This window comes from Rhinopithecus bieti, unplaced genomic scaffold (genome assembly GCF_001698545.2).
Source record: "Rhinopithecus bieti isolate Rb0 unplaced genomic scaffold, ASM169854v2 scaffold_6949, whole genome shotgun sequence".
Classification (NCBI taxonomy): Eukaryota; Metazoa; Chordata; class Mammalia; order Primates; family Cercopithecidae; genus Rhinopithecus; species Rhinopithecus bieti.
This window is the reverse complement of record NW_016805252.1, coordinates 477,391-492,989: the sequence shown is the minus strand read 5'-3', so window position 1 is coordinate 492,989 and position 15,599 is coordinate 477,391. Positions and strand designations below refer to the sequence as shown.

At 58.3% G+C, this 15,599-nt stretch overlaps 1 protein-coding gene across 7 annotated transcripts in view; it reads right to left on the bottom strand.

Annotated features, from left to right (window-relative positions):
- Nucleotides 1-15,414, bottom strand: part of CNOT3 (CCR4-NOT transcription complex subunit 3) — an 18,420-nt gene extending 3,006 nt beyond the window's left edge. The window contains exons 1-16 of one of the 7 annotated variants that reach the window (XR_001885531.1): nucleotides 15,116-15,414; nucleotides 10,103-10,177; nucleotides 9,920-9,987; nucleotides 9,592-9,666; nucleotides 9,358-9,447; nucleotides 8,974-9,102; nucleotides 8,775-8,870; nucleotides 7,293-7,515; nucleotides 7,070-7,203; nucleotides 6,457-6,513; nucleotides 4,605-4,986; nucleotides 4,399-4,522; nucleotides 3,397-3,592; nucleotides 833-932; nucleotides 532-730; nucleotides 78-293 (exon numbers count right to left, since the gene is read on the bottom strand). Coding sequence is in view for 5 of the 7 variants with exons in the window: in XM_017871803.1 (XP_017727292.1) it covers nucleotides 161-293; nucleotides 532-730; nucleotides 833-932; nucleotides 3,397-3,592; nucleotides 4,399-4,522; nucleotides 4,605-4,986; nucleotides 6,457-6,513; nucleotides 7,070-7,203; nucleotides 7,293-7,515; nucleotides 8,775-8,870; nucleotides 8,974-9,102; nucleotides 9,358-9,447; nucleotides 9,592-9,666; nucleotides 9,920-9,987; nucleotides 10,103-10,127 (2,031 nt within the window). In the remaining 2 variants the exon portion in view is untranslated. Of the gene's footprint in view, nucleotides 1-77; nucleotides 294-531; nucleotides 731-832; nucleotides 933-3,396; nucleotides 3,593-4,398; nucleotides 4,523-4,604; nucleotides 4,987-6,456; nucleotides 6,514-7,069; nucleotides 7,204-7,292; nucleotides 7,516-8,774; nucleotides 8,871-8,973; nucleotides 9,103-9,357; nucleotides 9,448-9,591; nucleotides 9,667-9,919; nucleotides 9,988-10,102; nucleotides 10,383-12,563; nucleotides 13,570-15,115 lie in introns of those variants that run through there. The other 6 variants (XR_001885532.1, XM_017871803.1, XM_017871802.1 and 3 more) reach the window with 6 other exon arrangements.
- Nucleotides 15,415-15,599: the final 185 nt, after the last annotated feature.

The window sequence follows — 15,599 nt, the reverse complement described above, 5'->3', positions numbered from 1 at the left end:
GTGGGGGGGCGGGGTTTGGGCCCAGGACTGGGAATAGGGAGGGGGTGCGGTCCCAGTGGCCGCAGTGGGGCACCCACCTCACCCCTCCAGCCCGAGGGGGGACGGCGGCGGTGGCGGCGAAGCCGGGGGGCCCGAGGCTGCCCCGGGGGCCCTGCTGTACCTCCAGATAGTAGAAGATGAAGAAGAGTGTCTCGGTCGACAGGCGCTGGTAGAACTCCACAGTGTCCGAGTGTGGGGGTGGCATCTGGTGGTGGTAGGGGGGCGTCGGACAGGGGTTCCGGGGAAGGTACTGCCTGTGGGAGCAACAGGAAGGTCAGTGCCAGCTGCCTACTAGTCCTGCCCTGATCAAAAGGGTGCTCAGAACTGCATCCCCACGGGGGAGATGGTACAGAAAGACCCAGGGCGGTGCTGACCTTCAGTGGAGAGCCCAAGTCAGGGGCCTGGCGCTCTACCCACAGCCTCACAGGTTTAGCCACTGCCTCCTTGCTAAGACTCGAGCCCCAGCCCACCCCCCTTCCCTGTGGCCCTCACCGGATACGCTCAGAGTCAGAGGGGTGGGGCATGTGGTGCCAGGCGGCCTCTTCCATGGCCTGCTGGTAGAGCTGCTCCTTGGTGAGGGGCACAGGGCCCAGCGGACAGACACCCAGTGACAGCGGTATGTTCACCTCTGACAGCTGCAGCGGTGGCTGAGCTGAGGCCGGAGGTGCTGATGTGCTGCTCAGGATGATGTCTGTGGGGAGAGGTGGGGGTCGGCCCCTCAGTAGTGAGGATGGGTCAGGGGTCAGCCCCTCCTCTTTGGCCCACTGCTTCCCCACCATCCTGGGTTCCTCACCTCGCTCAGTCAGGTGCAGCGTTGGCACAGGGTCCTCAATGCCAGAGCTGATGGCTGCCCGTTCCGCCATGGATTTCAAGGAGCTCAGAGGCTCAGGGGCCTGGGGAGGAAAAGAGAGGCCTGGCCTGAGCACTTGTGCTGCAGCAGCAAGTGCAGCCTGACACAGGTCCCAGATGCGCTCGCCTGCCCTGCTTGGGGGCTGTGGAGGGCCAATGAGCCACTCCTCATGATCTACCCATGACAGGTAAAAGCATCAAACTGTAGGGAAACAACTGGAAACGACTGACGCATTCATCAGCAGAGGAACGTCTAGTAAGTGGGACTCTGCACCGTGGAATACTGCACGGAGATTTTCAAAACACAAGTCCGTGACACACTACAGAAGTAAACGCCAACCTGCAGAATATGTACAGTGCGCTACCATTTTTGTCAAAGGATGTGCCAACAGTACACGCTGCTTCACTAGGGACACCCACATGCTGGGAGAGCTCCCGCCTGTCTTGAAGGAGGCAGGAGTCTACATGCTCAGCTGTCTGCCTCTGACTGGCATGGGGTGACAGGGATCAGGGTGAGCCCAGCCCTGCTAGGCTTCAGTCTCCTTGCTGGCAACAGGTAGGCTGGGTCTCCAGACCTGTAGCCACAGCCTCGTTTCCGATTACAAAGGTTACAGCAGGCTTCTGTTCCCCAAAGTCAGGGCTGGTTCCTCCATCTCCTCCGGCCACGTGCAGCTGTCCCTAACTCCAGCCCTGTGCGGGACTCCACACTGCTTCAGTCGCCAAGGCTTATCCATCCTGTTTTGCTATTTTTTGCTATATTGCCCAGGCAGGTCTCAAACTCCTGAGCTCAAGTTATCCTCCCGCCTCTGCCTCCCTAAGAGCTGAGATTACAGGTGTGAGCCACCGCGCCCGGCTATCCATCCTGCTTCTAACCCACCTTGGATGGCTCCCTTCCCTGTCACGCCACCATGCCCCACGCAGCCCAAGCCTGTCCTCTCTTACCCAGACCACCCTCCCTCCATCCTGTCCTCACCAGCCCCGGGGGACCTTCCCCATGAAGTCATGTTGTTCCTTCTCTACTCCAAACCTTGCCACGGTTCCCGACCCCCGCAGCAATTCCTTTTGTTAGTGGTGATGTTAAAAGGTATGGACCCCTTTTGAAAATCTCAAAGCTACTGTTTCCCCTTTTTCCAGAAAAATGCATGCACTATAAATATCTTGTCTACCATACTTCTAAAATTTGGGCCAGGCACGGTGGCTCACACCTGTAATCGCAGCACTTCGAGAGGCTGAGGCGGGCGGATCACCTGAGGTTAGGAGCTCGAGACCCACCTGATCAACATGGTGAAACCTCATCTCTACTAAAAATACAAAAATTAGCCGGGCGTGGTGGCAGGCACCTGTAGTCCCAGCTACTCAGTAGGCCGAGGCAGAAGAATCACTTGAACCCGGGAGGCAGAGCTTGCAGTGAGCCAGATAGCGCCACTGCGCTCCAGCCTTGGTGACAGAGTAAGACTCCATCTCAAAAAAAAAAAATTAATGCTTCTGTTGGGTCAGAAACTGTTCCAAGAGCTTTATAAGAATGATTTAGTCTTCCAAATAAACCTATATGGTAGGTATAATCGTGGTTATTGCCATTTCCCAGATGAAGGGAAGGCACAGAAAGGACAATGCCGAGACTTGGACCCGGACAGCCCGGGCGCACACGCTGCCTCCCCGTGGAAGCTGCGCTACAGGATACTGGCTCACAAGCCAAGCCCCAGCTCCTGAGCCTGGATGATCAGGACCCCCCGTCCTGTCCTGCTACACCCACTATCTCAGCCCTGCAGCTGGTGGCACTGCCTCCTGCAGAGTGGACACCTCTCTCCTCTCTGCTGCATCCTGCCCAGCCTCCTAAAGATGCATGCTCCTCCTAAAGCACCTCCTGAAGCCCTTCCTGCAGCTATTAGCCCCCCTGCCTGGTCCAGGTCTCAGCTTAAACATCACCCCCTCTCAGAGCCTTCCTGGGCCTGTCTCCCAGGTCAGCTCAGATGCCCCTTGGTGGGCCCACAGCAACCTTCCCTGCAGGGAAGCTTCCTAAAGGGAGGAACCAGGCTGCATTCACCCAGCACAAAGCTTGGCCCCCAGTGGACTTCAACAAGTGTTTTCTTGCCTGAAATGGTTTCTTAGCTAGGAAAAGGAGGGTAGTGAGCTAAGTAATGGGTCATGTGAACTCGAGAGACTGGTATGCCTTGTGAGGACCAACGGGGACAGAAACTGAGGGCCTGGGTGGGGATGTAGATGGAGACCCAGAGACAGCAAGCAACAAGTAAAACCAAGAAAAAGGGAGAGACCCACAGAAACACAGCTTTGGAAGGAACAAGAGGGGAGGTGTGAGAGCCCCAGAGATCAAGGTCACGGGGAGAGTGGTACAAAAGACCTGCAGAAGCAGCAAGTGTGAGAAGGGGACAGAAAGCTAGAGAGAGAGAGATCCAGAAAGGGGTGGGGCAGGGGGTGCAGCTGGAGACCTGGAGGAAAGGAACAGCAGAGTCAGGACACAGAGGCTCGGGGGATGTCCAAGGAGCCCACCTTGATTTCCGGGGCGGTGAACTGTGGAGGCCCATTGAGCAGGGCACCGGCTGCCTTGGCATCACTGAAGCTGGGCGTTGGGGAGCTGGGAGGATTCACAGGCAGTGGCACCAGGAGGCTGGGTCCCCCTGAGTTGTTCCCTGAGCCTGGGGCCACACCCCCAGCCCCTGTTGGGGCTGCCGCACTGGGTTCCTTCCTGGAGAGCATGGAAGAGAGGGGTTGAGAGGAGGGTCCGAGGGTGGGATGGGCAGAGAGGCCTGGCTGGAGGGAGGGGAGACTGCACACATCAGACGGGATCTGAGAGGGGCGGCCGAGGGTAGACAGATGGGACAAAGTGGCTCTGGGCAAACAAAAGCAGAACCCAATCTTTGGAATGGTTTCTCATCAGTAGAGCAGAGCTGCGGGGGTGGGGGTGAGGCTTCTCGGGTGCTCCACCAGGCCACAGGCTGATCAAAACCAGCTGCCTTGGGCAGGTGGACACAGGGCCCATTCCCTCTTGGGCAGGCCAGCTGGAGCTGGGGTGAGGGCCAGGAAGCAGGCCTTTCCTTTGTGCGCATTGATCTTTCTTGGGGCAGTCTTCGGGAAACAGGCGGACACAGTGGAACGGTCTGAGCTAAGATTTGGAGGAGTGGCTGCAGAGGAAGGAGGACTTCGGGACAATTCACTTGGAAAAGTGGAACAGTGACCCTGCGGTGGCAGTCAGGTAGCCTTGGGCAGGTCACAGAAATGGGGAGGAAAGGGTATGGGGCTCTTGAGAAAACTTCCACTTAGATGAGAACATATTTTAGAATGTTCTGAAGGGCAAAGCAGGGAGGCTGATGTAGTTTCCGTGCTGGAAAGAAGTGGGGGAGTTAACACCCGACAGAGGTGGAGGACAGTGCTCGGACATTCCCAGCAGCAAGGGCGGGGGTCCCAGAACCCACTGATGCAGGGGTGAGGCACCAGCGGCTCTCTGTGCCAAAAGGCTGCCATCCCAACCCTGCCGATGGCCGAGACACTCACGAGGTGCTGGGAGGTGGGTTGTGGGGGCCGGAAGGGGGGCCCAGGGCCTGGCTGCTGGCATTGTTGCCCCCACTGCTGCTCAAAGCCACCTCTGCCGGGCTGTCTGCCACAACTGAGCTGTAACCTGGGAACAAAGAATAAAATGGGAAGGGCTGCCGGTGGCTGCCCAGCCCCGCCCATGCCCACCCCGCTGCCTCCCCACTCACTGGTGGCGCCATTCTGCTTGCCAGCCCCTCCACCGGCACTGCTGTTACTATTGCTGCCGCTCCCTCCACCTCCGCCGCCGCCGCCTCCGCCAGGCTGGACGCTGGGGGGCCGGGGCTGGGTCGTGCTGGGCCCACTGGTAGCCGGTGGGGCCACAGCCTGGGCATAGGGGGCAGGGGTACCCGAGTTGTGGCTGGGAGCTGGACTGGCCTTGGAGCCCAGGGCACTTGGGGGTGCTGCTGGGGCGGAGACCCCATTGTTGCCAGGAGTGGTGCTCAAGGCAGAGGCAGCAGGCGGGGGGCCAGAGGGGTAGGTGGGCGGCACAGCTGGGGACTGAGGGTGCTGGTTGCTGTGGACAGGCTTGGAGCCGTTTTTGGCTGGAGACTGCGGGTGGGAGAGAGCAGAGGATCAGGACCCAGTGGGCCAGCTGGTCTCCCTCACCACCCCCACCTCAGGCTCCATTTTCGTCCCAGCAGCCTCCTCTCTGGCCTCGCTGCCCCCAACTGCTCCCGCCCTCCTGGGAACCTGGGTGACCTTACTCACCCTCATGGCTTCAGTCACCTTCATGCTTAAAACACACACTGATTTCCAGCCTGCCCAGCTTCCCAAGTCCTGCCTGGACACTGCCCCACGGACACCCCCACAGGGATCTGACCACAACTTAGGTTGTCAGCCAGAGAAGATCCATGTGTTGGAAGCCAGGGGACTAGTGGGAAACATCTAAATGTCCTGAATATGAGATTAGCTAGAGCAGCTTAATGTCCAAGCGTAGAAAGGAAAACAGCTGGAAGCTGGATAGTCATTCTGAACGTCACCTGAAGGGTCACAGGAACTACTCACAGGGCTGTAAGTTACCAGCGCTCCAGAAATCGGTGGGAGGGTAAATGTGCTCATGGCATCCCCACTGCAGGCAGCTGCCGACAGCACTCAGGCTGCCGAGCCTAACCACCTCCTGAACTTCTTTCCAGCCACCCCACAGGCTCCCTGCGCTTACCAAGAGCCCAACAGGACTGACTAACCACTTCTCTCCTGGGATCGCTGCTTGGCAGTGGGAGCCTGGGAAGGTGGCAGAGCCCAGCCTGGCCCCTGGAGTACCTGCCTCAGTGTCTCTCCTCATCACCTCCTGGCCCTGCTGCCCGCCCTCCCTACTACCTGCGGGTCGTCTTAGTCTCCATGCCAGCCCCTCAGTGCTCCCTCAGGGTGTCCCCTCGAAACCATCCATCCTGTTAGCCCACAGAGGGGCCTCAGGCCCACGCTGCTCCTGCCTAACATTCTTCTGTAGCAGCGTTTCTGAAAGCAGGCTCCTGTCCTGGGCGATGTTAAAGGAGTTGGAGAAGCACTGCCCACCACCGTCTCCTCTCAGAAACTTGAAGTGTGTATTATCAGCACAGCAAAGGCCTCATCACTTCCTAGGCTTGTTTGGCTCTGGAGGCCACTCAGGTCCACAAAGCCTGAGCCCCTCAGCCTGAGAGTCCCACTCCCTGTGCTCACAGTTGGACCCCTGGCCCTGCACACCTGGCCAGCCATCTCTCCACACTTCCAAGCTTTCTGTCACAATTTCCCCTTGTTACTGGCTGCCGCCTCTCCCTGCCAGGCAAACTCACCTGACTCTCAAGCCCAGGGCACTCCACAGCAGCATCTCCTGCCTGCCTGGCCAGGCCGGGGGTGACCTGTGCCACCCCCTTGACCACAGCCCCAGTCACCTGTCCAGTTGCCCTGGCCACCTGCCCTCAGGGCAACACTGATTTCTGACCCACCTGTGTCCACCAGCTCAGCACAGTGGCCAGCACTCAGGCCTCAATATGCCTTTGGGATATTGCCCAACATGCCCATCCATTACAGACTCACACCCACCTGGCTGACTTCACTGTCTGTGGAACGTCCTCTCTTCTTATCATCTTCAGAGTTTTCCTGAGGTAGGAGAGGCAGAACAGAAACCTGTGTGACCTCTGGGGGTCTGACAGAGAACCGCCAATCTCTGAATGTCCCGGGCCCTGGGCCCAACTGACTGCCACTGCAGCCCCAGAGCTGGTCAAACGGCTGTCCCTAATCTGCCTGGAGAAACCACCTAAATTCAGGCTCTCCAGTGTTCTTGTTTTCTGGGAGCCAGCACTGACCCACCAGCCCCTTAAGGATCTGGGAACCTGCTCTCCACAGGGAATCCAACCCTTGGATCCCTGCCCAAGGTGGCCAGCTACCCAGCCTCCTCAGGCAGCCCAGGCACCGGCCCCTCCCACCTCCCAGATCCAGGACCTAAAATGGCCCAGGATACACCCTATTACTCTTTATGTTCTTTAGGGACCCAGATGTAGGATCTTAGGGTGTGCTCCAAGAGCCTAGACCCTGGATACCTAGATCTGTGTTTCCTCAGTTACTCTCCCCTAGCCACTTTGGAGTGGCCCAGATTTGCCTCCTCCAGTCCAGCCCTGCTGGAAACACAAGGTACTAGTGCCCCGTGGGGCCTCACCGTGGTACAGTTGGCTGGGCTGGGCGGGATGGGAGAGCTGGAGGTGGTCGAGGTGGGTGTGCTGCTGGACTGGTTGAAGATCTCATCCTCCATGTGGCTGTGGCTGGGGGGGGAGGTGGCGACCAGCGCCTGTGCTGTGGGGGCAGAAGGGCATGCTTAGCTGGCTCACATAGCCCACTCTGGGCCCTCACTTCCTGTGCCACGATCAGCCCCAGGGCCTCACGAATGTCCTCGAGGTCCAGGTCATCGTAGAGAAACTCGTTCTCCTCGAAGTCGGGGTCCTGGGATGAGTCGACATAGTACTCAACGTCGTCCTTGATCTTGCGGATGGCATCAACGAGGATGGAGTCATTGTCCAGCATGCGCAGGATGGTCTCTAGCATGCGCACGTGGTAGCGGTGCTTCTCGATGTGCCGCTTCAAGCCCTCGATCCGGTCCTGCTTCTGCTGGCGAGCCCAGGGCCAGGCTCAGGGGCTGCAGACCACCTGCTTGGCCCCTCCTGCCCCCACAGAACCTGTCCTCAGTCCCTGACCCCTGTGGAGACCCAAAGCCTCCACGCCAGCCCCGTCTGGGGTGGCGCAGTACGGGGTCCACCCCCCCTCTGAGCCCCGTGGGGACCACAGGGCTTGACATCTTGGGATCCCACTGCTCTGCTCCCTCCTCTTCCCACACCTTTCTGGCTCCAGGAGTCCTTGGAAATCTCTAAACAACCCCAGAGGTCCTTGTGCCATCCCATGACTTGGCCTCCATCTGCACTTCACCTGATTTCTCAACTGAGCCCGCCCACCACTGACTGCCTCTGGCATACGGATACCCTCCAGCTTGCTCCAGCAGTAACAATGATAACCCCCATTTGTGAGGAGCTTGCTGTTTAGAATCGTGATGATATTTGTCATCACTAGGACCCCCCAACCCCACCCATTTATCCCAGAGGGAGCAAAGATCCATAAGCCTCGCTCCTGCCCTCCTCTCAAGGCCCCTTTCGGATTGAACATCTTAGTCTCAGTTCCAAATCCCTGCTCTGTTCGAGGACCCATCATCTCCCCAAAAGCCCCTGGTTCCCAAACCCCTCAGAATCTGACACCCAACCCTGTCATCTTCCACTTCCTGACCCTTTCCCACCCACAGCTTCTCTGAGGACCCGGCTCTCCCCTCCCTGTGTTTCTGGTTTCAACAAGTCCATACAGTTTGTATCCCTCTGAACTCATAGCCCACAATCCCAGATTTTAGAACCTGGGACCCCAATATCCAGCTTCGTCCCAGATTCCTCTCTTCCTTCAGGCCCAGTTCTCTGCCTTCTCCATGTTCTGCTTGTCTCTACCCACTGTGCTCTCCCTAGGACCAGCGTCCTCTGGATGCCAGGAGGCCTCTTGCCATGGGTGTCCTTCAGGTCTCACACTTACTCTGTGGCTCAAGCTCAACCTGCATTCACCTTCCCCCAAATCGTTCCTCTTCACGAAGGCCCCACTGTCTACCCAGACACCCAGGGGACCCTGAGATTCTGTCTGACCTCCTCCCTGCCCCACCTAGGCAGCTGCTAAGCCCTCCCGATCCTGTCTCTCAAATCCCTAATCCCGGCTGCTGGCCCTGTCCGCCTGAGGAATCCAGGCCCCAACTCCCAGGAGCCTAAATGACTGGCCTCCTGCTGGCCAGCCCATCCCCAGGCCCATCCCCATCCCAAAGGTGTGGGGTCTCCCTCACTCACATCCTTGTCGCCCTTCTTCTTGCGCGTCTGCACTGACAGTGACTCCACCTCACTCTCAAACTGGTCCACCTGCATGTTGAGCGTGTCGATGGTATTCTAGGGGAGGGAGAGGAAGAGGAAAGCCATCAGCCAGGGTTCCCGCCTACACCCAAGACTCAGGATCCTCAGAGTTCACCTCCTCTTCTCCATCCCAACTCACCGTGAGCCACTGGCCAACCTCTTCCTTCTCCTTCTGGGCAGGATCTACCTTCTGGGCCAGGCCCAGGCCCTCCTTACTGTAAGCTTTGGTTTTGGTCTCTCGTTCCACAACTTTGAACCGTTCCATTTGCTGTAGAGAGTGCAGTCGGCAGTGGGCTCTCAAAGGCGGGAAAGGAGCTGACTAAGGGCCAGCAGACACTCAGACCTGAGCCTCATGACCCTACTTTCTGAGCTCCGAGTCCGCTGCCTCTTCCCCTCCCTTAGGTGCAGAAACCCTACTTCTCTTGAGGAACTCTGGGGTCTGGCCGCGCTGCCTCCGCCCCTTGAGATCTCAAGAATCTGGTGACCTTCCCACCTCTCTAGGACTCAGGCTCTAGGCTCCTACCGTCTCAATGAGCTTGCGGTTGTCTATAAGCTGCCTCTTGTCCTTGATCTCATTGGACGCTACCCATGTCTTGATCTGGTCCCTCAGCCGCTGCGTATGGGAAAAGCAAGAAAGTCAGACCTCAGGACCCGGGAACTGGGGCCCCACAGCTCCTTCTCCCTGGGACCCAGCAGTCCACTCTCCCAGTTCCCTCAACCCTCAGGACACAGGCGTCCAGGCCCCCAGCCCCCTCACTTGTAGCTTCTTAATCTCCTTCTTTAGGTCAGCCTCATACTTTTCTTTCTGGTTCGCGTTGGCTGCATTGTGGAGCTGGGGGATGGAGGGAATTCAGAAGTCAGTGTGGGAGGGGATGTCCCAGTACCCACTCCAGTGAGTCTTCCTTATGCTGGGGACTCAAGGACACCCAACCCCTACCCCCAATGAGTCTGAGAGCTGATTCTCTTAGGTCTTCAGCATCTGCAATATGTAGCCCCTCCCCCTGGCCAACACTCAGAGGTCCTGAGCCTTCTTCCTGTGCCCTCCTCTCTGAAGACCCAGATGATTAAGGTCTCAGCCCCTGTACCTTCTGCCAAATATCTTCAAACTGCTCCACGCCCTCGGACACCTTCTTGAGGCAGCGATCAATCTCACCTGGCCAGGGAGGAAGAAGGCTGTGAGAATCCTGCCCAGGCGGCAGGTATCTAAAGAGTAGTCCTCAGAAGAGGGAGCACGTGGCTACAGGTGCAGTAGGAAGTCAGTCTAGTACCTTGGAGTTTGCGCTTGTCCGCCATCTTCCCTGCCCTACAGACGCACTCTCTTCATACTCTCTTGGAGACTGACGCTGCTAGGAGAGATTGGAGAAGAATTAACACGTATTCTCCGGCTGGTAAAATCCCAGAGACATGGACCTTGTCAGCATAGTGAGGTAGGTGGGACTGGTAAAGGAAAGAAGCATTTGCTATCTGACAAGAAACCAGTCCCAGTTCTCCTGATGCTCACTTGACTGCCCAGCATAGTGTCTGGCCAACAGAGGACCCCATAAGTTTGTTGAAACAAGAAAAGTTACATACTTTTTTGTGTGCCTCTGACTCAGGAAGTGGAAAATTCCTGTAGCATGGAGTCCCTTCTCCCCAGATTACACTCAAAAAGATTTTTCAGAGCAGGACAAAGTCATGCTGCACACAGCTGATGACTGGGATGAAGGCATTAGCCCTGCAGATCACACTTCCTACTCGGAGGGGCTGGGTACAGAGGTGGCTAGAAGAGGTCATCCCTCAGACAAGCCAGCAGACAAGCGAAACTGGCAGCTCACAGAGAAGGGTGTGTGCGTGTGTGTTGTGTGTGTGTGTGTAAGCTGTAGGTGAGAGAAGAAAGATTGGGGGTGGGGGAAAATGACGGCGAGCAGAGATGCCGAAAACTATGAAGAGCTGAACCCACTCATACAGACAGGGCTGAATGCCAAGCAGAAGGGACTTAAACCACCAAGAAATTTATTCCAGAGCAGGATCCTTAAACCAAAACGAAATAACACTCCTAACCCAAAGAAACTGACACCAAGAAGGTTAGAGATTTGGGGACAGAAGGCAGTACCCAAGAGAGACCTGGGAGAAAACAGAAATCTTACTAAGATAAGAGGGTGCAAAGGTACCACAGCTGTGGGGAGCCAATCTGCACACACGAAGGAATCCCGTATCAAGCGGATTGGTAATTTAGACTCAGGGAAACATGCACCATCAGGGCAGGAACCCAAAACTTAAAGAGAGGAGCGTCTTTATTTTAAAGGAAGTTACATGGAACCCAGAGAAGACTGAGGTCAAAAGGGAGTACCAAGGAGCTTGAGTCCAAGGGAAGACACACCTTAGGGCCTGACAGCGAGACCAGGGAGCCCTGGGGAGAGAGGCTTATGCTAAGAAGACTTCTGAGATACCAGTGGAGATCGCCCTCTTCCCCTCCAGGGAGGGGGCCTATAATGAAAAGCACAGTTCCCTGGGATCCAGGGGCTGCTCCCACTCTACTTGTGCAGGGCAGGACACCCGGGAGTAGTCACTTACTGTAAAGACAGAAACAGCCCCATACTGAGGACTAAGAACCTCAATACAGAGGGAAGTCACACCAAGAGGGTCCTCACCCACAAGGAAGGGAACATCTGCCAAACAGTGCTGTTCAACAGAACTTTGCAATGCTGGAAACACTCTATTCATGCTTATCTGTTGGCCACTGAACATCTGAAATATGGCAAGTGTAATGGAGGAACCAAATTTTTCATTTTTAACTAGTTACTAATCACCACATGTGACTAGCAGCAACCATATAGGACGGGTGTGCTTTAGAACAAGAAGCCCATAGAGGACAGGGCTGGTACCCTAACCCCAGGGAGAACTTTCCCAACACTGCCGGGACCCATTCTGGGTGGTCCTAGGTAGGGGTGCTACCTTACACTTGAGGGGACTTAAATCTCCTCAGTAAAAGGCCCAACCTAAAGCAAAAGGCAGCACCCCCGCCCAGAGTCAGCTAACATGCCACACCTGGGGAAGCTCCAGGAAGGCAAAGCAACAACAAAAGGACCCAGGAGAAAGTGCCACAGTGGGGATTCTGACTGAGGAGGGGCAGGTCCCTTTGATCCAGGGAGCTTATACAAGGCAAGGGCCCGGACACCAACCCTGAGGTGTGCAGGGATCCTCACCAAAGTCCAACACCCCAACACAGAAAAGCCTCTTACTGCATAGGGGGAACAAGCATGTGAAACGAGAGCTTACGCTCCCTCTTTCCATCCCAGGAACCCAACAGAGGGTCATGGGCAGGTGCTCCAGCCCAGAGAGAGAAGAGGTCTCATGGTCTTCACCCCTAAACAAGGCAATCAACACCTTAGGGAGGTGACACCCTCCCTGCGTCTCCACACGGAAAGGACTGGCACCCTAGTACAGAGGAAGAATACCCCCAGAGAGGAGACCACACTGTGGCAGCCAGAGAAGGAAGTGCTGGAGGGGTCAGCAGCCAGCTGGAGGGGAACAAGAGCCCTAACCTAGGAAGGTGATGTTTCAGACAGAACAGCGTGACATCGAAGTCGGCTACAGCGGAGACCCAGTGAGGAGGCAGCTCCTCCACAGAGAAGGGGCAAGTGCCACAGGCCCAGGGTACTTGTCCCCTAGAGAGGCTGGAGCCTTAGTCACAGCAGAGACAACACCTTCCCCCCTAAGAAAACTCCTATATCATGAGGGTGTCTGTACCTTTGGTCCCCCCAGCAAAGGACCAGAGAGAAGGGAAGCTGGAGCTTGAGTCTCGAAGCAGAGACGCTGCCAGAGAAGAAAGAGCCCCATTTCCTGTAGTCAGTGGGGCGTCCACCAAGATCCTCCAAGGAAGGTGGTGCTCGCAGGTCCACTCCCAGGCGTGAAGAACCTGCGCTCCGGCACCGAAGGCTCCCCAAGAGCACTGAGGACTCTGGGAACCTTGGCCCAGGAGGAGACTCACCCAAGAGGAACACACACTCCCACAGGGCAGGGACCCACAATGGGTGGGGTGAGCAGGACACCAGCCTCACAGGAGCCAACACGCCTAAATGAGGGCCAAAACCAGTCAAGAAGAGCCCCCCAAACTTCACCTCAGGGAAGATGATATACCACCACACAAAGACTCGAGGAGGGAGGGGCAGGAGGCTTAGTCCTGGGGAACTAATACCAGGCAGTCCTTAACCTTGAGGGCTGTCATGTGCCCACACAGTGGTCTTTGTCATGAGGCGCCTTTGATCTGGGAGAACTTCTGCCTCTGTAGCAAGGAGCTCTGGGAACTGATGTTGAAGGGTGATCCTTAACCCGGGTGGCTGCTGACATGGCCACACAGAGGCTCTGAGACTCTAGAAGGAGGATGCGTTAGGGCCTGGGGTGGAGGTAGTCATCTCCACCGAGATGCCCCTGCCAAGGGTGGGGGGCTGGAAACTCCTACTTCGGAAAGTCTACACCAGAGAAGTCTCTGGTCCCAGGGACGGGGTCTACAGTGGAGTCTCCCGCTTGAGACTCAGGTATCTTAGATCCACACAGCCAGGCAACTATGCCTCACCCCATACAGTGAAAAATCAAGAGGGGGTTTTGGAAGCATTAGCCGGGGGCACCTGCATCCGAGAGGAATCCTCAGCCTTACGGTGGGGACACACGCAGAGGCGTGGACACCTCAAGTCCAGAAGAGCAGCCGTACCAATACCAAGGATGGCAAGAACCTTATCCCTGGGGGAGGCAACACCAAGAAAGGGTCCTTACCCTGGAGAGAAGGCACAGCCCCAGAGGGAAGAGCCCCCACCTCGCAGTACAGGAACCCGGGTCTAGGAAGCTTCCTACTCCCATGGAGTACCAGCAGCAGGGCAGGAAAGCGAAACCCTTGTTCTCCAACTGTGACACCCGGTGTGAGGGTAGATGGGAAGACAACAAACCCACAGTGTGGGATCTGATGCAAATATCAAGGGCAGTGGGCTTCTTGGTCCCTGGAGAGATGACACCCTAAAGGAGAAGACTGGTGTGAAGGCAGAAGCCGCCTCACAGGCAGGGGTGAAAGGAGTGAGGGGAGACATCAAAACCCCTCACCAAAAGGGCACGAGAGCTCACCCCGGGGTGGGTGGCCGCCCTGCACTGAGAGGCAGGGACTGCTCAGAAAGAGGAGCTGGCGCTGCCCGCAGTGGGAGCTCACTAACATGGACAGCGTGGGGGCTTAGTGTCCTTCACCACGAAACCTTCCCCAGGCACCTGAGCGCCAGGGGAGCCCAGCAGCCCCCAGCAGCAAGACCACAGTGGCCCTGACATCACCGGGAGAGGCCCACACCCAGGTCGGAGAGTCAGGATGCAGGGGAGTTCAAGGCTGCAAAGCCAGGGGCAGACACCACGATCCAGGAAGTGTGAGAGCTGAGGCCAGACGTGGGCCACACTGAGGACGGTCCTGCACCCCAGGTAGGGGAAAGCCAGACCCCCCCAAAAGGCAGGCGCCCGGTGCAGCGGGATGCGAGGCTTGAGCCACCCAGGGCGCTTCTCGCTACGAGAGGGAAGAGCTGCAGACTACAGAGGTGCAAACTTCGGCAAAGGCTCCAACTAACGAGGAGTTTCTCCTCCACTCCTCTCCCAAGAGGCTCCCATCCGATACGGACGGACAGCTGGAACCTGAGACCCAGGGGAGGCTGCGCTCCGGGGAGCAGTGAGGACGGATGCGGAGGGTGGCCTCGGTCCTGGGAAGGGCGACTCCCCCACCCAGCTGAGGTCCTCGTCCCGGGGTGTTGGCACACCCCCCACCCCGCCACCGTCGAGAGAGAAGCCCCGGCGCGGAGGCTGCCCCCCAACGCGAAGGACCGAGGCCGAGGGGGGCAGGCACCTGAGCCCCGAGAGGGCGGGCACCTGGGACCAGGGGCGCCTCCATCCTTGCAGCCAGGAACCAATACCGACGCGGAGAGGGGCGGGCACCTCGCGCCCGGGAGGCTTCGCACCCTCACACCCCCACCGGGGGGCCCGACGCGATGCCACGCGGGGAGGTGGCGGCGGGCGGGGCCCGGGGTCCGGGTCGCGGAAGGACCCCCGGGCGGCGCTGAGGGGCGTGAAAGAGGCGGAGGAACGGGAGGGCGAGAGGGAGGGAGCCGCCCCCCGCCGGGAGCCCCGCGCTGCAGAGGCGGCGGCAGGGGGCAGGCGAGGGGAGGCCATGTCGCGACAGACGGCGGTGTCGCCAGGGCGGGAGGCTGCGGGAAGGGCGGCCGATGGCGCCGGGGGGAGGAGGGGAAGGGGTCCGGCCCAGTCGAGCCTGACGCTCTCACCACAGGAGCTGGCGCCGCCGCTGAGGAGCGTATCGCGACAGGCGGGGGAGGCGAGCGCCCGCCGCCTTTTTCTCGCGCCCCGGGCCCGGGCGCTATCGCGATAGCGGCGCGAAGCGGAAGTGGGGTTGGGGGAGTGGGCCCGGGGTTGTTCTGACGACGGGGGTCGGGGCTCAAGGGAGGCCGCGGCGTCTGCCGATGGCTCCGCGGAAGCTGACCGGGCCCGGTCCAAGATGGCGGCGGCGGAGGAGGCCTCCCCTCCTCTCTTCTCGTCTCTGGCGCCGACCCGCCCCCGAGTCCCGAATATAGGCCTGTCATTGCTCCCGCTGAACGTCGCTCCTGACCCTTGGAGGCGTTCTATTGGTTCCTGGCAGGGATGCGCCCTGCCCCCTTTCGCGGATTGGGTGATCGCTCCAAGGCGCGGCGTTCGATTGGCCTCCCGCGCAGCCTTCTAGGATTGGCTCGGGTTTTCCTCCCCGCTCCTCCT